Here is a 21,157-nt window from a genome sequence, read left to right as displayed (position 1 = left end):
GGAATGCAGAGTTTGGTCGCCGTCGTGAATTTAGGGTCTTATTACGCAGTTGGCATTCCATTGGGTCTCGTCCTTACTTATGTATTCGACCTTGGTGTTAAGGTAAAAGAATATGTGTGTCCAATTTATTGTATTATATTAAAATAGTATTATATAGTATATATGTAATTGATTTAAGAGGTTAATAATAACTTGGGATTTTACAATGCAGGGGCTTTGGATTGGAATGTTGGGTGGGGTGGCAGTGCAAACCCTTATACTTTCCTGCATCATATACCGAACCGACTGGGACATTGAGGTGATTATAATGCATATTATCTTGTATTTTTTTTACGTAACTAACAAAATGTTATTAGACTCTATGTGAAAAATAAAACGTGGCGGTTCGTTTATAAAAATGTAAATGCATCGATCGAGATTTTTATATATTATGTTTTTTTTTTTTGCCAAGGTTGAGAAGACGAGACAACGTCTAAAGAGGTGGCTTTAAGGCGGAAGAGAAATGATGAAGAACACTTGTTCTTTACAAAATTATTATTATTACTATTGGATACAAATAAGAGTACGTTTTTATTCGTTAGCCGTGTGTTTTATGGACCGACCGCCTAATCGCTGGTCCAATTTTATTTGCAAGCAGTCTCGCGTGATGTGATAAATTGTCTACGTGGCTCCTTTGTGTGCTCGAGGAGACTGTGGATGATATTAATAAAGTGTTGGCTCGTGATTTGTACGTCGTGAAGGTACAGGAATATGGCCGTTTTGAAGATGCTGAATAATCTTTATTATATCTACTTTTCAAGTTCAATTCGGTCTTTAATTTTTTAAATTTTTTTTTTTTTTTTTTTTTTTTGTGAAATACTTGTTTAAGTTTCCTTTTTATTTTTTAATGTTTTATTCCTGTTTCCGCAAGCAACCTTAATTTTCCATTTTTTTTTTAATTCCATAAAAAGAGAGAGATTTTTTTTTATTAAAAAAAAAGCTGGTCGTGAGAGGTCGGGTCAGGTCGTCTTCCTGCAAGCAAACCCGTCCAAAAGAAACCTCAACAATCGGAAGAAATTCTCCATCTTTTTTCAATTGCTCAGAAAAAAGGGAACACTTTAGCTTTTTTCTGAAGAAGAATAAGACCGAGGAGAAGAAACCCCGATTACCGGAGACACCTGGAGTTTCATTCGGGTTTCGACCCGAATACCCGGAAATGAAGGTAGGTGGGAAGAAGAAGACCCAGATGGCTAACGACGCCGTTGAGGCGGATACGGCAGAGAGTAACGGCGGGGAGAGTTCGAAGAGGGCCTTCACCGGCGCCGGCGACGACGGCGGAGGAGGATGTGACGGTGGGGAGTCGGCTCTCCGCGAGGTGGGTGATGATGTGCATAACAAGGACTGGGAAGAAGTAGGGGACGGAGAAGAAGATGATGGTGGAGAAGAGGAGAGGCCAAAGCTAGACGAAGGGTTCTTCGAAATCGAAGCCATTCGTCGTAAGAGAGTTAGAAAAGTAAGCTCGTTTCTGTTTTCCTCAGTCATTGGATAGAGACAAATGTGTTTCTGGGTGTTGTTTGTTTCCCATAAATTTGGTCCTTTTCTGGTTTCATTTAAGGTTGGATCATTTAGATGACTTTTTTCTTTTTAATGGCTGTGCAACGGCATAATTCTTGCTCATTAGGAAATCTCGGTGCAATTCAATGGTGATAACAAAGCCTGTAGAGTAGTATCTGATCCATGTTTTGCTTTTATGTTCGATTTATTTTTTCTGATCCGGATAATGTATTGTGCTTCTTGTTGGTGCTGCCAATGTCTTTATCAAATGGTGCTGTAATCATAGGGCAAGCTCCAGTATCTTGTCAAATGGTGAGTTCTTGAATGGTATCTGTTTTCATATATTCCACATCATATCATATGGGTTTCGACATGCTTTTCTGTTGATATAAGCTCTGTCGTGAAGGCGTGGATGGCCCGAAGCTGCGAACACTTGGGAGCCTTTGGAGAACCTGCAATCTTGCTCCGATTTTATCGATGCATTTGAGGACAGGTAAATTGTCTTTGGCATTGGCAGTGTGATTTCTCTTTCTTTCATTGCAATCTATCTAAGTTATCTGTTTCCCTAATCTGAATCATCTAATTTACTTTTGATTGGTTGTATGTTTGTTATTTCCAGATTATGATACCATGCTGTTCAAAGTTTGTGTTTTTTAAGCTGATTTGTGTTGTTCTTGATTCAAAGTTTTCGACCAGGAAAGCATGGCAGGAAGCGGAAACGCAAATCTGGAGGTTTTCTTTCTCACACAAAGAAGAAGCAGCCACGTTCAATGTCTGCTTCTCATGATGCTACCGGTGCTCTAACTGTTGCCTTTGGAAAATCTCCATCTTCTACATCTCCAAGCATCTCTACCTTTCCAACTGACCTCAATGGTTCGACTAAAAAAAGGGGCCGGCCAGTGAAAAAGACTTGCCTTGACAACCAGGTTGATGGAAAGAGAGGTAGTGCAGGTGGAGACCAAGTCAATTCGGAGAAAGAATATGATCCCACACTTAACGAGCTTAGAGGACCAGTTTCTCGTAGTGAGGTCTATTCATTCAATAACTCTGTGGAATGTTCCCATGGCGGTATTGGCTCTGAAGGTGATGCTCCAACCAATGGCCTTCTTAAGGCTTGTTCTAAGGAGGTTGATAAGAGCAATCAGTGCATAGGGGCCAAGCGAAGAAAGTCTGGTTCAGTGAAAAGATTTAAACAGGATGCCACTACGAGTAACCCTACTATAAATCCGGATCTCACCCGTGATTTGATTACGTTAGACTCTTTTGGTGCAGTCTCGAGGTTAGGGACTGAGTATCCTGGTATGATGGAAAATGGGTTGTCCCAGAAAAGCAAGACGGAGGAGTTGAATATCACAAAGATCCTTAAGCCCATAAGCTTTTCGGCTTCCATATCAGACAACATTCAGGACGGGCTGGTGACCTTCATGGCACTGAGGTTTGTCAGTAGCTCCCGACTTAACCTTTCCTCGCTGTTTATGAGAATTGCTTCCTTGGCTGTGTGATCACACTTCTCCTGAGTTGTTGATGTTCTGTCACTGAACTGAATGTAATCTGTTTCTGCATTTTGTGAACAATCTTCATAATGTTTACCGGGTTTTAAAATCAGGAGGATGTTAGTCTATAACACCTTAATAAGCTTTTTAAGCTTTGCGTATCTATCTGCTTGATAGGGCTGATGGGAAAGAAGTGATGGTGGACAACAGATTTCTCAAGGCTCACAACCCTCTTCTGGTAATCTACTATCACTTGCTTTAGAGTTTTGTTCCGCATTTTTGCAGATACCTGATTGGAAGAGATCTCAAACTTGTATACTTATCCTGGAAAGGTTGTTTCTTTCTTTCTTCCTCTGCTTTGATGCCAGTTGATCGACTTCTATGAGCAACATCTCAAGTACAATCCTACTTCTTGATTCAGCCATAAATTTACAGGGCAAAAAAAAAAAAAGGGTAAGAATTGTCTGTACACAGCATTGTAATTCTGTAGGCAGACAAGATTAGTTTGCTTTGTTTTTTTCTCAAGAAGCGGTTTGTAGGGTAGGTTTCGATAGCACAGTGTCTAACGAGGTTCTTAAGATGGGCTTATCCGTAGATGTTATCAATCGTTTCATCGTCGAGGTTTGTGGAGATTTGTTGAACTACTTGTTCAAAGAGAAGGAAGTCTGTGAAGGGATCGAGGGGGAGGAACAGTAGTAGGATAGGTTTAGTTCCTCCAGATATGGAACTTCCACAAGAAAGGTCCCATTTGAGAATCCCAAGGACATTGGCTTTCAGATGTTCCACCTGGTTCTTTTTCCATCTCCAACTCCAACTGGGTTCTCTGTAAAAGAATCTGTTAAACGCTTTAGATGTAACACGTTTCTCTGCAGTGTTGAGTTTTGTAACGACTTCCTCCTCCCATCTTTGGGGGTCCATGTTTTAGATTGTGGAAACTCTGTTCCATGAATGCTCTGTTTGAGCCATACATGCATTAATACCATAGAAAGAGACATTGATGTCCTGTCTCTCATTATTGGCTTCTTATCTCAGTTGAGAGAGTTGGGAGGAGAAGAAGAAGAAAGAAACCATAAGAAGTGGGAGAGTGGTGAGAAAGCACATGCTTCTCTGCCTCAAAGCCACTCTCTCTCCTCCATCCTTCCTTCTTTGCGGCTCTCGTATTCTTTTTTTTTTTTATTATTTTAAATCCAATACCTTTTTATTATATTTTTGTCAAAATACCTTTTTATTATTATTATTATTATTATTATTATTATTATTATTATTATTTACCATTGTTATATATATATATATATATGTGTATACATAATTTTATAACATGTATTCATGTACAAGGTACTTATCTATGTGGAACTAGCCCTTCTGGTTTATAGTAAAAGTATGAGCAGCAAATCCATATAGTTTTTTTTTTTAATTTTATAAAATAGATAATTTTAAATTAAATCAAATTAATATAATTTTATAAAATCTAAAATTAAATAAAAAAAATTGATTTTCATCTAACACCGACGGTCGATTGTGTATGATTTTCATCAATAAAAAACGATATTTCGGAGAAAAAACATTAACAAAATTAAATAAAACATTAATTAAAAAAATAGGGACAGTTGGGATATGAAGTCAGGATTACACGTGTCTTGAATCGATTCGTTATTAGCAATATGAATCCGACTCATTAAAAAAAAAAAGCGTGGGGTTGCCTCCAGCTGTATTCACGTACCCATCCCTCTCTCATTTGCATATTTTTTATTTTTATTTTCGTTGGGCATTAATTAAAAATAGCATTGTATATTTATCTACACATTCATATTTCCCACCAAACTCTATTATCCGATCACATGGACTGTAGCTGTTACAATGTTTAAGTGGCTCCATATATTGTTTTCAGTCAACAAAACTAGTTAATCATTCTTTAATCATGCCCTCTATCTTACATAACATCATTGTTGTTTATTCTAGTAATTTTTAATTTATTTAAATATTAATGAACAAGTTATTTTCTCATTAATACATGATAGAACAGGTTAATTTTTCTTTAAAAAGTTTTAATTTTGGGACATTGAATTAGGGCAAAATTGGAAACCCTTTCTGCGTTTATATTCTCCCCCGTCAATTTCGTGGCGAATAACGCAATTTCCTTCGGATAGAATATATACTTACACACGTACTTAGAGAGAGAGAAGAATCCTTTTTGGGCTTCGCGAAGAAAATCCCGTCGTCGTCGTCGTCGTCTTCGTTTCATTCGACGAATATTACGTTCGTCTCCGTGATTTTTACAATTATTACTCGCATTTTCCCCCGAGATTTGAGAATTCTGTTTCTGGGGGGGGGGGGTTTTTTGGGGGGGGGGGGGGTTTCCTTTATTGTTTTGTTGATGGATAAAGAGGCAGATAATTGAGAAGTTGATTGATTTTGAAGCTCTGAATTTTCCTGGGAAAACCGTCAGATTCTCGAGAAAAATGCTTACGGGTTTTGACAGGTACGTATCGGAATTCTGGTGGGTTTTGCTCATTTCGGTAACTCTAGTAGCATGAAACATAGTCCATCTGTTGTCTGTTGGCCGCTTCATTGATTTCAGTTTCCTGTTCATTCTCTCTTCTTCTACGCATCATTGTCTGAATGTCTTTTTTTTTTTTTCCAAAAAAGTTTCATCTCTTTTTGCTTGAATCTTCTCTATGTCGGCCTGTTTGTTTTCCACTTTGACTTGCTTGCTGATATGTTACTTGGTCGGATTAGCTACTGTTTAGCTTGAATTCAGAGGAATTCTGTAAAAAAAATTGTGGGATTTTCTGTTCAAGGAATTCTGGTCTGTTAGGGTTCAAAGTTTCTTTCTTTCTTTTATCTTTTGTTGAAAAAAAAGGTTTCTTTCATTTGGCGGGGATGGAATGGCAGGAATTTAGCTTACCAGTGATCATCCGATCCACATGGGAAATGGCAAAAGCTACGAGCTTTGGTAAAATAAATTCAGTGATAAAAAAAAAGAGAAAATGGGAAGTGTCAAAAGTTCGTAAAAGTATTGCCTTGTGAGAATTTGGTTGGAAAGTGTATGACCCGAGTTCTCTTCGATTTTCAATTCTCTACCCTTTCTTGGCCTTGAAGTTGAAGAGTGGCACTAAAAAGAAGAGCATTCCAGTAGGATTCTTCCCATGATTCATGAAGAAATCTGGATATTCCTCTTGAAGGCAGGGGTATGCACAGAATCCTCTCTCCGGGGAAGATGATTGTTTGGCGTAAGCGTTAGGGCATTGAATTGAAGTGCTGTAAAAGGAAAATTTGTGTGATCATTCCTTATTAGAGGGGTTTCCAACCCATAGATTCGATTGCCTCTAAAGCAGAAAGTTCCATCTTCTGTCAGTGATGGATATCACTCAAGAAACCTCCTTCTGTCAGTTATCTCTGTTTGGTATTTTGCCATTTTTGTTTTCGGAGAAGATGTTGGGGCTGCATCTCTGGTTTCTGGTTGTAACATGTTCAAGATGATGTGGAATATGATCTAAACCTCATTCTGCTGTTCTGTCTGTTGTTTCGACAGGGGGTCTGGTCCAACCGCCTTGAAGAAACATTTTCGAGATTAATGGATCCTCAGGCTTTTGTTCGGCTTTCGGTAGGTTCACTCGGTTTGAGGATACCGAAAACCATCCCGAATTCCTCTTCAAAATCCGGGGTTGAGGCCCTCTCCTCTCAATGCTCGTGTGATATAAAGCTTCGGGGTTTTCCCGTTCAGACAACCTCAGTTCCTCTGGTGTTGTCGCCGGAAGCTAATCCTGATGGTCCAGCCATTGCCTCGAGCTTTTACCTTGAAGAGTCTGATTTAAGAGCGCTTCTTCTGACCCCTAGATGCTTCTTCTACAGCCCTCATTCTTGCTTGGAGATTGTTGTGTTCATTGGCAAACCGAGTTCATCACACTGTGGAGTTGGTGTGAAGAGACAGCAGATTGGGATATTTAAGTTGGAAGTGGGGCCTGAATGGGGAGAAGGCAAACCTGTGATTCTCTTCAATGGCTGGATCGGTATTGGCAAGAAGAACAGACATGACAAGACCAGGCCTGGACCAGAGCTTCACCTTCAGGTGAAGCTCGATCCTGATCCACGATATGTGTTTCAGTTCGAGGATGTTACCACACTTAGCCCTCAGATAGTTCAGCTCCGCAGCTCGGTCAAGCAACCCATTTTCAGCTGCAAGTTTAGTCGAGACAGGTGATGTTTGATTGTGCACCTTTTTTAGGTTTCAGGACATAGATAGATGCATTGTTTAGTTAACAAGTGCAATTATATATATATATATATATATATAAATAAGAATCGTGTTGTCGTATGTCTTAAAGCTAACTCTTTTGTTTCTGTAAGAATGTTCTCAACTTCTCATCAGAGTTTTCCACTTAGATTGATATCTTATGATGAAAAATTGTTCTTTTGGTTGATGGAATTATATAAATTAACCAGCTTTTGATACTCAAGTGTATAAATTGGATTTGGCAGGGTGTCACAGGCGGACCCACTAAGCGGATACTGGTCAAGTTCGGGCGATGGAACCGAGATCGAGACAGAAAGACGTGAACGGAAAGGATGGAAGGTGAAGATACACGACCTGTCTGGCTCTGCAGTGGCTGCAGCCTTCATAACAACACCCTTTGTCCCATCCAGCGGCTGTGATTGGGTGGCCAAGTCGAATCCAGGCGCATGGCTAGTGGTCCGGCCTGACCCATGTCAACCCGACAGCTGGCAGCCCTGGGGAAAGCTCGAGGCATGGCGGGAACGCGGTCTCCGGGATTCAATATGCTGCAGGTTTCACCTCCTGTCAAACGGGCAAGATATCGGGGATGTTTTGATGTCTGAGATTCTTATAAACGCAGAGAAAGGTGGGGAATTTTTCATAGACACAGACAGACAGATGCGTACCGTGGCGGCGGCGACAACGCCGGTTCCAAGCCCTCAGAGCAGCGGAGACTTTTCCGGGTTGGGACCATCCTTTGGATACGACAACTACTCATTGGACCGAGCGGTAGTAATAAACCAGTGGTGCAACTGGCCATGAGGCACATAACTTGTGTGGAAGATGCAGCAATCTTCATGGCCCTTGCTGCTGCGGTTGATCTTAGCATTCTGGCCTGTAAACCTTTCAGGAGGACGGCTCGGAGAAGGTTCCGCCACTATTCCTGGTGAAGAAGATGATGCCATGTAGCTTTGATTGAACAGGAGCCTTCTCCTTTCTTGCTTTCTTTGTACAGTTCTTTTTCTGGTTTTGATGCTGTCTTTGGATTTCTGACTTTGAAATGTTTCTGAAAATCTTCTAGAATCTCTAAGACTGAATCCAACAAAGATCATTCAGAGCAATCGTATCGAAAAAGTTCATGTTTTTCAACTTTTACCATCAAATCTCATGGTGAATTTCAAGTGTATTTTTTTGAATGTATTTGCTTTCTGAAATCACCAATAACAATGTTTGACAGAGTGAGCCTAATCCGCAAGGTGCTTGAGAAAGCTAAACACCTCAAGAAGCATCCTGGATATAACTGCATCATCGAAATCGATATAAAGCGTATCATCACAAAAGAAGGGTAAATTCCCAATGTGCGAGATGCAACACAGAATGACGAGGAGGAGATGAAATACAGGACTTCGATTGCTAAAACGTTAGATAACGTAACGTGAGTGATGATCGTTGATATACATAATCATGATATAAAATGTTAACAATGTAGTTTATATCATCATCCATATGACTCGTATAGAAGTATTACCTACTGACTTCCTTGGGATATATTACAAGTCGAAGGAGCCTCGGACGCCGTCTATGCTTTCACCAAGGGACAACCTGCCAAAAAGATTAACAAGGGATAGCCCTTTGAGTTCAGTTCGGCTATGTCTTTCTCACATTATCACTAATATACATAATGCTATCGTCAATTCTAAGAGAACACATGGCCGCAGGTACAAGGAAATTGAGTCATTATGATACCGAAACCAACAGCATTGTAAGAACTCACTCCAAACTACACAGAATTGGACACTTTATTATATGAGCTATACAAAGAGATGGAGACCCTAAAATTGCTCAGCAGCTCGAGAAAGTGTAGGTCAAGAATCTCCAGCTCCAATCGACAAATATTAAATTTGGGACTTACTTGTACATACAATACTTGTATTCTTGGCTTCTAATCAAATCTTTCTCGCCCTCTTCAAGCTGCAACATGGAAAAAGCGCGACCACATCAAACGATAGAAGAGAAAGAATCTACAAATGGGATCAATATAACAAAAGCCATCGTTTTATTGGCCTGACCGGGTCGCTCTCATAGATGAGCTCGTAGCAAGGCGGAGAAAGGCATCGCAAGGCACAGTTCTCCTTGGCTGTCGAGGAAGACTTGCACTGCCAACCCCACAATCCACTATTTCCATGGCAGCACAACCCAATTCATAAGAATGAAATTCATCCCATTCCAACAAAACAAGAAGGATAACCCAAAAGTTGCAAATTGAAATATAAATTCTGGCTTATAGAAAACAGCCTTAGCAATTATCCTCAAAGATCACATCTGCAGATTTGCGTTTTGCGTTTTGCAAATCCTCAAATAACCAAAAAATCCATTTGCAAGCTTCAGCATCCAAATCAGAACAGCTAGAAGGATGCTAAGAGACAACTCATCCAGGGAGCTCATAGCTTGGAATACTAACACAAGTTACAACGATATCATTATCATCCCAATAACACCATGAAATTTTCTCAATCTTCCTATATACAAGCATCAAAGAAAACCATAGGAGGTGAGCGCAAATCAAATGAAAGTTCGATCTCGCTAACCTCTATTCAGAGACAACACTTTGGCCGAGTTCACATCAAGAACAAGAAACCAAAAATAAAAAAAAACGGTTTACATGGAAAAACAAGGGAAGAGAATTCGAGGGAAACGACACAGAAAAGGAAGAGGAGATTAGCTATCGCCACGACTCACCTCTCTATATCAGCGTAACACTCGTTCTTCTTCTGCCTGATCTCTTCGTCCTGCATAATTGGTGTTACCCAAAAAAAAAAAAAAAGAGAGAGAGAGAGAGAGATAAAATCAGCACCACTATTCCAGTGAAACTTTAATCTGAATAGAAAAACAAACAAAGGAAAACAAAAGACGAGAACAGGGAGAGCGAGTCGAAGCTTACGGAGATCGGACGAGATTTGGACAAAACACTGGGGACAAAAGACAAGGAGAGGAACAGAAGAAAGCAAAAGACGAAGACAGAGCTCGAAGGAGCTCTGGAAGTTTCCATGGTGCTTGAATCTACTGTTCTACCACAAAGGAAAAAACGATAAGCGCCCCTCTGTTGATCGCCGGTTACAAGAAGGAGCGACTGATTTTTTACTAAAATGCGCATTCTTCAATGCCATTGTACGTTGATACCACCAAGTCAAACAAAAAAAAACGACTTTGGGCTTTTGAGTCGCCTTCTTGGATATGGATACGACAACTACTCATTGGACCCAACTGTAGACTTGGGCTCTAAAAATCAGGCCCATTATAACCATGGGCCCACTGTAATGACAATATATATACACGCACATACTTACACAGGTGCATATATTAAGGGCATTTGTTACGTGCTTTATTTGTAACTTTATTCTCATAATTAAATGAGAGGTATATATATATATAGGGCTTGCAGTACACGGAGTCAAAGATTTGACTTTGGATTCATTATGTAGAGTTGTTGTTCTGAATGGAAAAAACTTCGATTTGATGGTAATCTCTCCAGACCGACACACGGCTTCAAATGACGTGTTGAAGCACTAGACCAAAAAAAAAACACCACAGGAAAAGGAACTAACATTTCCGACCATTTGGAAAAAGCTATGTTGTCCCAGAAGAGAGTAGAGCAATGACAACGACAGTCTTTCTCCTCTCCCTCTTTCCGGTCTCTAGAGAGATTTTGTCATTTCTTTCGGAAGAGGGAACTTACTGCTCGCACCGAAGATGCTTGCCATCTGAAACACCGTGCTTTGAATTGCAGGCTCTGTCGGTAGGAGCGAGTCCGGGAGAGCAGGAGAGCACTCCGGTTGATTTTGTGTCTTGTCTGCGTTCGGAGCGTATAGCATCAACACAGCCCGACAGAACAAGAATCTGCACAAGTGGCGAAACCGGGAAAATATCTTAAATATATGATCTCTGCGTATTCAAATGTTTTCCTGCTCAAAATATAGAAGGGCAGTACGAATATCCAGAAAACCCGATACTAGGCTATGCATATTGGCATCATGCTTCGAGCCTCCAGGGGGAAAAATTGATTCCGTAATATGCATACTTTGATTATTCACTCAGTGGCAGCAGAGAGAGGACATCGCTTCGTTACAGATCTATTCATATAGAATGGCCGTTCCAGTCTAGCTTCTACCACTAAATCAAGTTAGTGCTCCTCACTAATCTACGTTCTTTTCCTCTTCATTGATATAGTACTCGCCAAAGTACTGATACCGGCATTTTTGAATACGGAAAAGCGGTAGAAGACTAATATATCATACCTTAGAAGAAGTCGTCTCAAGAAGGGATCTTTTAGTATCTGCACCCAAACTGGATGGAGAGTGTCTGATGTTGCCAGAGTAGAACCCCACTCATTCATGGATAAGGAAAGCAGCTTCTCCGCCTTGTCCTAATAACCCTCCTTAATCAGTATATATACAGATAAAGAACTGAACAGAATATGGGACAACCGGTTTTTTCACGTACCATTTCTACATCAGGCCCAGAAATGCCAATTACCAAACAAAATGCTTGGATTGGAGCTGTGAGGAAAATGGTGAAAAGGCTACCGCTAGGATGACGAGACATATCAGCAGAGGTAAGGGGAGGAGCATAGGTTGGAGACAGTAGCAATGCAGCTGGCTCTCCTTTCTCAGCTCCGCTAATACTCTTCAAATTTTGAGCAAGAAAATATTAACCTTCTCGATTATATGACAAGAAATGTGAACGTTTCGTAACACATAAGTACATACTTTACCCAGCAGTTAAAAGTGAATCTAAACAGATGACAGATGGAATTGGTTGTACTTGCCTTAAAAGATGCACTGCTTTCACTATCGATGACTATGAAAAGAGGCCTCCTTGTGAATGGAACTAAATCAGAGGGATAAACGCAACTCGGTCCTGGGGCAAAAAAATAAGTTGTATTTAATTGAGCATTCTATTGGACAATGGCGAGGAGTAACGTAGGGAAAATGAATTACCGGAAAGACCTATAAACAACACAGTCATGATAAACTATATGCTAATATGAATATGATAATATCAGATGAATATCAACGAGAGGGTTTCAATAGTTGTGGAGAGGGCACCTTCACGACCATGACTACCTAGAAACAAACCACATGGTGAACTGACTGAGGAGTCCCCATTGTTTTCTCTTAAAGACTGGTTGGATCCATCATCTGCTGAAACTATTGGAGGTGAAGGGGCTCCACCTTGATTGATGGTATGAGATTCAAAGTTTCTAATGATATTCTCCTCCATGCCACTGGCAATTCCAACACCCAAAGGAGAAGATGAAGTCCGTCCAACCTTTCCTGAAAAGAAAATATATATTGAAGAAGTAAAGGAACTCAATATTTCAACGGAAGAAGAATAAGCAAAGGGAATTCAATATTTTGAAGGCAGAAGAATAAAACCCGCCCTAAGAAAAACGTGGTTACCTGAAGCGGACAAATATATTAAGAGGACACCATGAGAAGGAAGTTCCTCACAAGTCGTGGCCAAAACCTGAAAAAAGTAGCAGGATTACATGTATTCGAATTATAAGGGACCATTTATTGGAAAAATGAAAACATGTATCTTCGAAAAATTCTACCAGGCAGAAGAAACGCGAGTTTGAGATTTCAATTACTTTACAACTAAATATCTCACAGTAAAAGTTGTTGCAATGATTTTTCAGAAAATGCTGCTAAAATAGGCCTACTGTAGGGTAAAACAAAACAGGCTTACAGTAGCAAGAAAGTAATAAGGACATAGAACTCGAGCATAGGTTAAAAATTTAGATAGCAGTAAGTTGGACCTAGCAAGATTCTTTAGCGTAAACAAACCACGAAGAAAGGAATTAGCTGAGTAAAACTAAAGTCAAACTCACAGCTAAGAAATTTGTCACGGATGGACGATACAGGACAGCTTTGCGAGGGTTGGGTGGCAAAGTAGGATCAGTAATGTTCTGTGGGTGTGCACGAGCAGCAGGTCCTGTGTATCCACACTGCGCCATTTTAGCACCAGTTGACTGATAAAATGAACCACTAGGTTCCCACTCTAAACACTGAAGCATCCTGAAGGCATCAAGCGTAAGCTCCGAATACTTGACCTGATGGAAAACATACAGCAGATATAACGAATTTCAGAAAAAAATGATAATTTAATATATAGACTTATACTAGACAAGGGTAGGAAAAAATCGTATACCTAACCTCGTTATAATGATAGCTGCTCAATATTGCGTCAGTCAACCTTAATGACCTGCCTGCAAGCGGTGTACCAGCATGCTGGAGAAAATCCAAGTTAGGGTCCAGAACAAGACTGTATCTTAGAGGCCTGACGTTCATAAAAGCTGTGTCAGCTTTCAAAAATCTAGCTATTTCTTGCACCACCAGCTTCCATTCTTTAAAGTCAGTTTCCTGAAAACAAGAAAAGCTGTTTAAGAACTAGAACAAGTAAAACAAAAAAGGTAAAAAAAAAATAAGAAGCACAGAAAAGAAGACATCAAGATTCACTAATAGACAGGAATCTTAGGTCATCATATCTACCAAGCCGCATGAAATGGTACCTTTGAAGGAGCTAAGCGAATACAATGAACCAAATATTTTTAAGATATCAAACCGCTCTCTTCAGGGCTTTGACCAAAGCTTTTCATGCGAGGGAATCTAAACTTGGAAAATAAAGATCACATAGCAGAAGAAAGAAAAAGTAACAGAACCACAGGAATACAAATATCATTATAATGGCTAATTCAAAACAGCATACAATGCAACTGACCACCAAAGGTCACATGGTTTAAAGCTAAGGGAAAAGAAAGCAACCCATATTAGAAGATTGGTGTCGAGAACAAACCTGGAATGTCCTTCTGCAATCATCTATCAACCGTTTAAACTGATCAACCAATTGATGTACCATCTCTCGCCGGCCTAGGACCAAACACACCATCAGAAACCTTGCAAAAAAGCGTAGCTGTTTGTTTGCAATATTGAGATCCTGAAACAATCCCTCTCTGAAGTACTCCCTAGTTAGTATTGCTTCGTAGAATATGTATGACTCGGATAAGTAACCAGCATCACTTGTTCTCATATAGTGCCCATAATAAAGCTGTGCAATTCGAGACGCAATTTCTCCAATCTCCCACCTCTTAAGCCCAGCTTCAACAAGCTTCTGCCGATTTTCTTGCTGAAACTTCCATAATTCGGTATACACCTTGAATACCTTATAGAAATAAGTTTCATACCTATAACACAATGAAAACAATGCCTCCAAGTTACATAAAAATGCAATGTATAAGCATCGGAAATATCAAGAACATCGATTATTTGATCATCCGCTCGTTTTCTACCAAACACTATTTTGAAAGCCTTTCCGGCTCCACCACTGAGAACGGATCATGAAATTGCTCCTAACAAAAATGAAACACACACCGACCAAGTGTATTGCATGAATCCTGTGAAATCAAGCCGCGACAGGGGACTATGTAACTCAAGCGAATTCAAACTATACATATTTTATGTACATTTCTCCGTCAACCCAAATTGCATCACCTTAGATCATAAAAAAACCCAAGAAGTAAAGTAAAAAGACTACAGAGTCAAATTCCGATTATCCCCAAACTTTCTCGGCACCCGAACAGAAAACTCCAGGAGAAAGCAATCGACCACGGAGAAGTCGTACCTGCTGCGTTCGTAGAACGGCAAGTCTCTGATCTTGGAGAACTTCTTGTCCGCTTTGTTAACGAGAGACCAGTAAACTTCGCTCAACGGAAGAATATTGCTGGAACTGTTGCCGCTGATTTGCTGCGACATTCTTCTTCTTCTCCTTCTTCCTCGAGCTGAGAAAATTCCCTTTGCAACACCGGAATCTCTCTGACCTAGAATTCTACTGATCGGATTTTCGGTCGTCGAGATCGAGACGGAGGTTGAAGAATGTGACGGCTCAGTGGTTGACGGAGGAACTCCGCCGGTGGATCAGAGAGTTGGAGAAATTACGGGAATTTATATAATTTATACATTATTAGTTTTTTTAAGCACTTCCTAGTTCCTTCCTCCCCGACATTTTTAACAAAATGCAGAACCACCCCAAGACTTTATAATATAAAAAGCGGTCCCAATTCTTTCCTGTTTGGGCTTCACTACTAACTATGAGATGGGCCGGATATAAAGCCCATTTACTATATACAATGGGCATTCTATCTATGTCCATCAAAGACAATACTAACATTAGTAAGCTAAACATACGATAATATGTGGTCCAACATGAGAACAGCACCAAAGGATGTTCGATATAATTTAAATTAGAAATATACATAATGGACCCCATTATTAAACTTTATATATATATATATATATATATAGAATCTTATCTCGCAAATGGTATATCTTTCTCCCTTGTTAATGATTAAAAAATATAACTTTCTTTATTCCTTTGGATTCGTACAGCTCAGATTAGAGACACCTAACCTAATGGTGGGACACTCTGTCGTGTACTGTGCATAATTAATTAGTTACTCGATAATACTAATTGTTTATTTAAATTATTAAATTGAAAGAACATGGTAATTATAACGTGGAAATTAGTTGTACATCCATATCCCTATTTCCAGTCAACACTTCCTAATATACTTAAATATAGGTTGGGGTTAAAAAAAATTAATCACAAATTGTCTTTAAAATAGTCAATAAAATTCATTTTGAATTCCGAAATGGAGGACCATAATTCACGTTCCATTTTAAAAAATAATCATTTCAAAAAGTAAAATCCAAGAGGTTCTATGAATTAATGTTCTTGATTTATTTCCAAAAAATATTTCGGGAAATATATTGAAAATTCAAGGATACCTATTGCGACAAAACTCCAGTTTTGTAACAAATTTCCTTAAATATATGTTTCTATAAGCGTGATAAACGACTAATAACATCTCATATCAAATTATCAATAAATCTTGCAGAGATCTTGTCAGTAAAATCTGCAAAACTAAGAACTAACAAAAAGGGAAAACGCGTAAATGTAAAAGACCAATCATTTCTTAAACGACGCGGTCTAATTAAGACCACTAGGATTTGGATGAACTACTTTTGGTCTATAATATCTTTATATTATTTAATTTTCTGAACGTTTTAAGAATGACTAAATTGAAATCCCTCACCAGTGACAAAAAAAAAAGCATTTAAAATTACGTATTTTCTTGTTAAAAGAATAAATAAATTATAAATAAATAAATAATCAAGACTGATCATTATCATCAGTACATTATAAACAATCATTTCGTCGGACAATAATTAGCACGAAGACAGAAAGAGAGAGAAGAGTGAGAAGGAGAGAGAGAGAGAGAGAGAAGACTCAGACAATGGTGGAGGAGACCAGCTCCGGCGATTCATCATCATGTCCGATCAAAACCGTCGTCGTTTTGGTACAGGAGAACCGGTCCTTCGACCACATGCTGGGTTGGTTTAAGGAGCTAAACCCGGAAATCGACGGAGTAACCGAGTCTGAACCGAAATCGAACCCGGTTTCCACATCGGACCCAAACTCCGCTCAGATCTTCTTCGGCAAAGATTCCCAGATCATCGATCCCGATCCCGGTCACTCCTTCCAGGTACTTCCTTCTTTAACCGGTTCCGGTACAGATCCGATCCGGTTTTCCCGATTTTTGGTTACAACAATTAATGTCCTAATAGATTCAATCATTCAACTCTCTTTTTCTGGTTTACATGTACGTGTGCGTGGGTTTATGTAGATTGGATTATTATGTAATAGCTTCTCGGAACCGAAATACCGGTTTTATTTAACACGTATGTATGCCGTATAGACAACCGGTTTTAATTACCGAGTACTTAATCTCCGGTTTAGTATCGAACCGGTGGGTATAACATGGTTTGGTGGGAGCAGGCGATCTACGAGCAAGTGTTCGGGAAACCGTTCAGCCCGGAGTATCCGTACCCGGAGGCGAAGATGAACGGGTTCGTGCAAAATGCGGAGGCGATAACACCGGGAATGGCGGAGAAGGTGGTGATGCAGGGTTTTCCGCCGGAAAAGTTACCGGTTTTCATGGAGCTGGTGAAGGAGTTCGGCGTCTGTGACCGGTGGTTCTCGTCGTTGCCTTCGTCGACGCAACCCAACCGCCTCTTCGTCCACTCGGCCACTTCCCACGGAGCTTTTAGCAACGACACGAACAAGCTCGTTAACGGGTTCCCTCAGAAAACTGTCTTTGAATCTCTTGAAGAGAGTGGCTTCAGTTTCGGGATTTATTATCAGTCTTTTCCAAACTGTCTCTTCTACAGGTTACTTCCCTTTGATCTCATGATTAGGGTTTGACCATAGCTCAGACGTGGATTCCATTACATATCTGATCATTTTTCTTGCAAACTCTTTTCCATGCCATTTTTCTGAAACATGGAGCAGAAACCTTAGGAAGCTGAAGTACGTAGACAACTTCCATCAGTACAGCCTAAGCTTCAAGAGGCATTGCAAAGAAGGCAAACTCCCGAACTACGTGGTGATCGAGCCACGCTACTTCAAGGTCGTGTCGGCTCCAGCCAACGACGACCACCCCAAGAACGATGTCCGAGAAGGCCAAAAGCTCGTCAAGGAGATCTACGAGGCTTTGCGAGCCAGTCCGCAATGGAACGAGACCCTTTTCGTCGTCGTTTATGACGAACACGGCGGCTACTATGACCACGTCCCTACGCCCATCAATGGTGTCCCTAATCCTGACGGTTTGGTCGGACCCGAGCCGTACAACTTCAAGTTCGATCGGCTTGGTGTTCGAGTCCCGGTCTTACTAATCTCACCTTGGATTCAGCCTGGAACCGGTACGTCACCGTGGTACATAAGCAAGATGCATGTAAATCTTGGACGTGTATATATATACACATTTAATGTATTGATGGTATATATACGTGTAGTGTTACACGAGCCGTTGGGGCCAGAGCCGACGTCTCAGTTCGAGCATTCTTCAATTCCCGCGACATTGAAGAAGATATTCAACCTCAAGAGCTTCCTCACAAAGCGTGACGCTTGGGCCGGAACGTTTGAATCTGTCATCAACAAGACTAGTCCAAGGACTGATTGTCCAGGTACATTAATTTATACAAAATGTTAAGACATATAGTTTTGATATAGTAAAATGTAAAGTTACAAACTTTAGTTCATCATATTTCGGTCATATATATCTACAGTTACACTGCCTGAACCTCCAAGGGACAGAGATCTTGATGTTGGAACGCAGGAAGAGGACGAAGAACTAACCGAGTTTCAGACAGAACTGATTCAAGCGGCTGCTGTTTTGAAAGGTGATCACATCAAAGATATTTATCCGTTCAAGATCGTCGAGAACATGAAAGTCTTAGACGGTGCAAAGTATGTCGAAGAAGCTTTCACAAGTTTCTACGACGAGTCGAGAAAGGCTAAAGAGAGAGGAGTTCATGAGCATGATATCGTCGATCTTGCCAAACATGGAGGTACTCGTAGTTCGAATCCGAAATCTTTAATCGAGAAGCTGTTTTCTTGTTTAATCTGTGATAATTAAATAGAGGATTCTAATTCAAGATTGTGACATTCCATGCTTTGTCTGGTTTTGATGTTAAGGTTTATGCTGTGTTTATGATCAACCTCTTACTTGTCTCATATACGCTCACTGATATACATATATATATACACACACACACGGATACCTCTTATATAACATGATGCCCATAATTGTTAACTGATTTGATTATCTGATAATCAAGAAAATAAAATATACCGATAATGTAGGAATCTTTACTTGTGATGAAACTTCTTCTTCTTCTTCTTGACATGGCAAGTGCATGCATCTACTGAAGACATGCAACCAAACTTCCTCTTCACTTCTACCCAAATGCTCATCTTCTTTGATCTCTTCTTCCCACTATGGATAAGACATCCTCTGTCTGTCTCATTCCTCCTGTAATCACTCTCCTGTTCCTCATCGCCATTGATGTCCCCTGAAAACTCTATGTCTTCTTCTTCTTCTTCATCTCCCTCCTTTGATTTCTGTTCCATACCTTTCATTTCTTTAGCCAACGATTTCACGTATCTGCAGCTGTGACGCGAACAATACCTGAACAACGATTCTCAACGGAAGCTTCTCGTTCTTGGAGGCGTGTTCGCAAGCCTCTGGTTACAGTTTCTGGCAGTCAAGAACTTTACACGCCTCGAGCCTCTCGGATTCCGTCAAGTGTTTGTGACTTTCCAAGAAAATGTCGATCGCCCTGTATATTCTGTCAGCGTATCTCAGTAACGATGCAGCCACAGCCATTGATAGCTCGGCTCAGGACACGAATGTTTGAACTCTCAGGCCGACATCCCTTGCTGCCTCGGCCAGGAACTCTTCCACTATTTTCGCTACTTTGACAAAACCCGATGTATCATCGTGGTTACTGTAAAAGTTCTTCAGAGCTCTTCTCACCAGCTCGGCATCGTACTCGTTCTCTTTGGGTATCCGTTTGATATAATCAGAAGGTCTTTTGCTGTAGCCATGTCTAGCTGTTTCCCAACCTTAACCTCGAAGCCGTCTCTGCAACTAGAGCTTGCTTCTAGCAAGATTGACTGTTTTAGCAATTCAGACAAGAACGTACAAGGAACGGCTTCTCTCTGGTGAGGCAGGAGCTGCTCCACGGCTTCAATTGCTTTTCTATGGCATTCTCTCTTGGGGAAAGAAAAGTTTTTATCCCCTGAAATTTCCTCGAAAACCCATCTCTTTGCGTATTTGCAGATCGATGAAACGAGATTTTCCGTGGGAACGTTCTGTGCATCCATTGCACGAATCAATGATTCGTATAACTGAAGCGGTACAGTGATCAGATCTTCTGATTTCCTGTCAAGAACGAACAGTCGTCTTCTCGGGTTAGGCCTGTAATCATCGCCTTCCTTTTCTTCCTCGGCCTCACAGTTGTTGTTTCTGATTGGCTCACCCAAAAGCCTTGGATCGTTCACAGCCATTTCGACGAGAGATTCCAAGAAGACATTAAGAAGTCCAATTTCCTCTACTTGGCTCAAAGAGATTTCACAGTCTCGTTCCAAGAACGCCGCTGCCTTGTTCAACAAGTTATCCGAACCGTGTTGGTCGTTCATCCCGAGACAATACGCAAGGCAGATGACAGGCACGATGTCGTCATAGGAAAACTGAACTTCATAGCCATAGCAGAGCCTTGCGATGAGCTGAAACGTTCCCGGGTCAGTGTCCAGGACTCTGAGCAGCAAACTGAGTTCTTCAAGCGCGTTTTGCTCGAGCAACTCGGTGACTTTAGCTGATTTCTTGGTCAAAATATTACTTCAGATTGAAATGGCGAGTGTTATTAAAAAAAATATTATTATTACTAACATTTGCTTTTGAAAGATGTGACGTCTCATAAAATAAGCAAAATCATAATTAAATTGGTTGGAGGAATTACATACAGCTAAAATCCTCCGAATCCACTCAATCAACTATTAAAAAAATAGAAAAAATGTTGCTTCTATTTTTATTTATGTATAGAAACCGGAGTTTTCAAATGGATACTTAGGAGACTAATATCAGTATCTCTATATATATTTAGGAGACTAATCCTATATGTGAGATGATTGGATCGAGGCCAATTCGCATGAAGCCAAGCGTAAAAACAAAACAAGAAAACCAAAGGAAAATGCATTCGCACACGTAAATTGAGTTTTTTGGACAAGTGTTGGGTATGCGTGACCATTTTTGGTTTTGATTCGGTTTTTAATTATTTCGATTATAGAAAAATTATAACCTTTGGGTTTTTATATAAACTTTATTTCTTTTCGATTTCGGTAAATGATTCATTTTTTTAAATAAATTGTTGGTTTTTTCATTTATTTTTTAAATCGCTTCGATTTTAGTTTTTGTAAATTTAAAGAAATTATAACCGTTTGATATGGGATTATACAATTA

General features: G+C 40.0%; 6 protein-coding genes and 1 pseudogene across 7 annotated transcripts in view; 4 read left to right on the top strand and 3 right to left on the bottom strand.

The window, feature by feature from the left end:
* LOC104827247 (protein DETOXIFICATION 24-like) overlaps positions 1 to 497 on the top strand; it is a 3,882-nt gene extending 3,385 nt beyond the window's left edge. The window contains exons 8-10 of the mRNA XM_010560385.1: positions 1 to 102; positions 212 to 298; positions 452 to 497. Coding sequence (XP_010558687.1) covers positions 1 to 102; positions 212 to 298; positions 452 to 490 — 228 coding nt within the window. The 3' untranslated portion in view covers positions 491 to 497. The remainder of the gene's footprint in view (positions 103 to 211; positions 299 to 451) is intronic.
* Positions 498 to 974: 477 nt separating this feature from the next.
* Positions 975 to 4,041, top strand: LOC104827246 (chromo domain-containing protein LHP1-like). Its single transcript, XM_010560384.1, has 6 exons — positions 975 to 1,492; positions 1,820 to 1,845; positions 1,940 to 2,026; positions 2,219 to 2,968; positions 3,204 to 3,264; positions 3,395 to 4,041. Exons 1-6 carry the CDS (start codon positions 1,196 to 1,198, stop codon positions 3,440 to 3,442), a joined length of 1,269 nt encoding a protein of 422 aa, XP_010558686.1. The 5' UTR covers positions 975 to 1,195; the 3' UTR covers positions 3,443 to 4,041.
* A 1,323-nt stretch (positions 4,042 to 5,364) lies between these two features.
* LOC104827243 lies at positions 5,365 to 8,382 on the top strand (annotated as a pseudogene).
* Positions 8,364 to 10,401, bottom strand: LOC104827245. The gene is made up of 6 exons (XM_010560383.2): positions 10,181 to 10,401; positions 9,979 to 10,028; positions 9,309 to 9,414; positions 9,152 to 9,210; positions 8,768 to 8,841; positions 8,364 to 8,539 (listed from the first exon to the last, which is right to left on the bottom strand). The coding sequence occupies exons 1-5, from the start codon at positions 10,391 to 10,393 to the stop codon at positions 8,790 to 8,792; spliced, it is 480 nt and encodes a 159-aa protein (XP_010558685.1). The 5' UTR covers positions 10,394 to 10,401; the 3' UTR covers positions 8,364 to 8,539; positions 8,768 to 8,789.
* A 286-nt stretch (positions 10,402 to 10,687) lies between these two features.
* On the bottom strand, positions 10,688 to 15,282 carry LOC104827242 (protein SCAI-like). 2 transcript variants are annotated; one of them, XM_010560381.2, is made up of 10 exons: positions 14,920 to 15,282; positions 14,095 to 14,482; positions 13,455 to 13,661; positions 13,130 to 13,351; positions 12,699 to 12,765; positions 12,345 to 12,572; positions 12,065 to 12,156; positions 11,740 to 11,922; positions 11,535 to 11,662; positions 10,688 to 11,136 (listed from the first exon to the last, which is right to left on the bottom strand). In XM_010560381.2, the coding sequence occupies exons 1-10, from the start codon at positions 15,048 to 15,050 to the stop codon at positions 10,935 to 10,937; spliced, it is 1,848 nt and encodes a 615-aa protein (XP_010558683.1). In that variant the 5' UTR covers positions 15,051 to 15,282; the 3' UTR covers positions 10,688 to 10,934. The 2 variants fall into 2 exon arrangements, with proteins under 2 accessions (XP_010558683.1, XP_010558684.1); XM_010560382.2 differs by having other exon boundaries at positions 12,363 to 12,572; positions 14,920 to 15,050.
* Positions 15,283 to 16,524: 1,242 nt separating this feature from the next.
* LOC104827241 (non-specific phospholipase C3) lies at positions 16,525 to 18,870 on the top strand. Its single transcript, XM_010560380.2, has 5 exons — positions 16,525 to 16,840; positions 17,134 to 17,525; positions 17,647 to 18,056; positions 18,150 to 18,320; positions 18,423 to 18,870. The coding sequence occupies exons 1-5, from the start codon at positions 16,592 to 16,594 to the stop codon at positions 18,770 to 18,772; spliced, it is 1,572 nt and encodes a 523-aa protein (XP_010558682.1). The 5' UTR covers positions 16,525 to 16,591; the 3' UTR covers positions 18,773 to 18,870.
* A 798-nt stretch (positions 18,871 to 19,668) lies between these two features.
* On the bottom strand, positions 19,669 to 20,337 carry LOC104827468 (BTB/POZ domain-containing protein At5g17580-like). The gene has a single exon (XM_010560639.1). It carries the CDS (start codon positions 20,335 to 20,337, stop codon positions 19,669 to 19,671), a length of 669 nt encoding a protein of 222 aa, XP_010558941.1.
* Positions 20,338 to 21,157: the final 820 nt, after the last annotated feature.

This window comes from Tarenaya hassleriana, unplaced genomic scaffold (genome assembly GCF_000463585.1).
Source record: "Tarenaya hassleriana unplaced genomic scaffold, ASM46358v1 Cleome5, whole genome shotgun sequence".
Lineage (NCBI taxonomy): Eukaryota > Viridiplantae > Streptophyta > Magnoliopsida > Brassicales > Cleomaceae > Tarenaya > Tarenaya hassleriana.
The sequence above is the reverse complement of the archived record's forward strand: the minus strand, read 5'-3'. Positions and strand labels throughout refer to the sequence as shown.

What these genes read in the sequence shown, in the direction of transcription:
- LOC104827246 (XM_010560384.1), top strand. Translation starts at nt 1,196, where the DNA reads ATGAAGGTAGGTGGGAAGAAGAAGACCCAGATGGCTAACGACGCCGTT. An exon ending in ATCGATGCATTTGAGGACAG is followed by an intron (nt 2,027 to 2,218) that starts GTAAATTGTCTT and finishes CTTGATTCAAAG; the next exon opens with TTTTCGACCAGGAAAGCATG. An exon ending in GTGACCTTCATGGCACTGAG is followed by an intron (nt 2,969 to 3,203) that starts GTTTGTCAGTAG and finishes TCTGCTTGATAG; the next exon opens with GGCTGATGGGAAAGAAGTGA.
- LOC104827245 (XM_010560383.2), bottom strand. Translation starts at nt 10,393, where the DNA reads ATGCGCATTTTAGTAAAAAATCAGTCGCTCCTTCTTGTAACCGGCGAT. An exon ending in TGTTACGCTGATATAGAGAG is followed by an intron (nt 9,415 to 9,978) that starts GTGAGTCGTGGC and finishes CCATGGAAATAG; the next exon opens with TGGATTGTGGGGTTGGCAGT. An exon ending in TCATCTATGAGAGCGACCCG is followed by an intron (nt 9,211 to 9,308) that starts GTCAGGCCAATA and finishes TCCATGTTGCAG; the next exon opens with CTTGAAGAGGGCGAGAAAGA.
- LOC104827242 (XM_010560381.2), bottom strand. Translation starts at nt 15,050, where the DNA reads ATGTCGCAGCAAATCAGCGGCAACAGTTCCAGCAATATTCTTCCGTTG. An exon ending in CCGTTCTACGAACGCAGCAG is followed by an intron (nt 14,483 to 14,919) that starts GTACGACTTCTC and finishes ATTGTGTTATAG; the next exon opens with GTATGAAACTTATTTCTATA. An exon ending in CTGGGCCTGATGTAGAAATG is followed by an intron (nt 11,663 to 11,739) that starts GTACGTGAAAAA and finishes GAGGGTTATTAG; the next exon opens with GACAAGGCGGAGAAGCTGCT.
- LOC104827241 (XM_010560380.2), top strand. Translation starts at nt 16,592, where the DNA reads ATGGTGGAGGAGACCAGCTCCGGCGATTCATCATCATGTCCGATCAAA. An exon ending in TTGGATTCAGCCTGGAACCG is followed by an intron (nt 18,057 to 18,149) that starts GTACGTCACCGT and finishes ATATACGTGTAG; the next exon opens with TGTTACACGAGCCGTTGGGG. An exon ending in TCCAAGGACTGATTGTCCAG is followed by an intron (nt 18,321 to 18,422) that starts GTACATTAATTT and finishes ATATATCTACAG; the next exon opens with TTACACTGCCTGAACCTCCA.
- LOC104827468 (XM_010560639.1), bottom strand. Translation starts at nt 20,337, where the DNA reads ATGAACGACCAACACGGTTCGGATAACTTGTTGAACAAGGCAGCGGCG.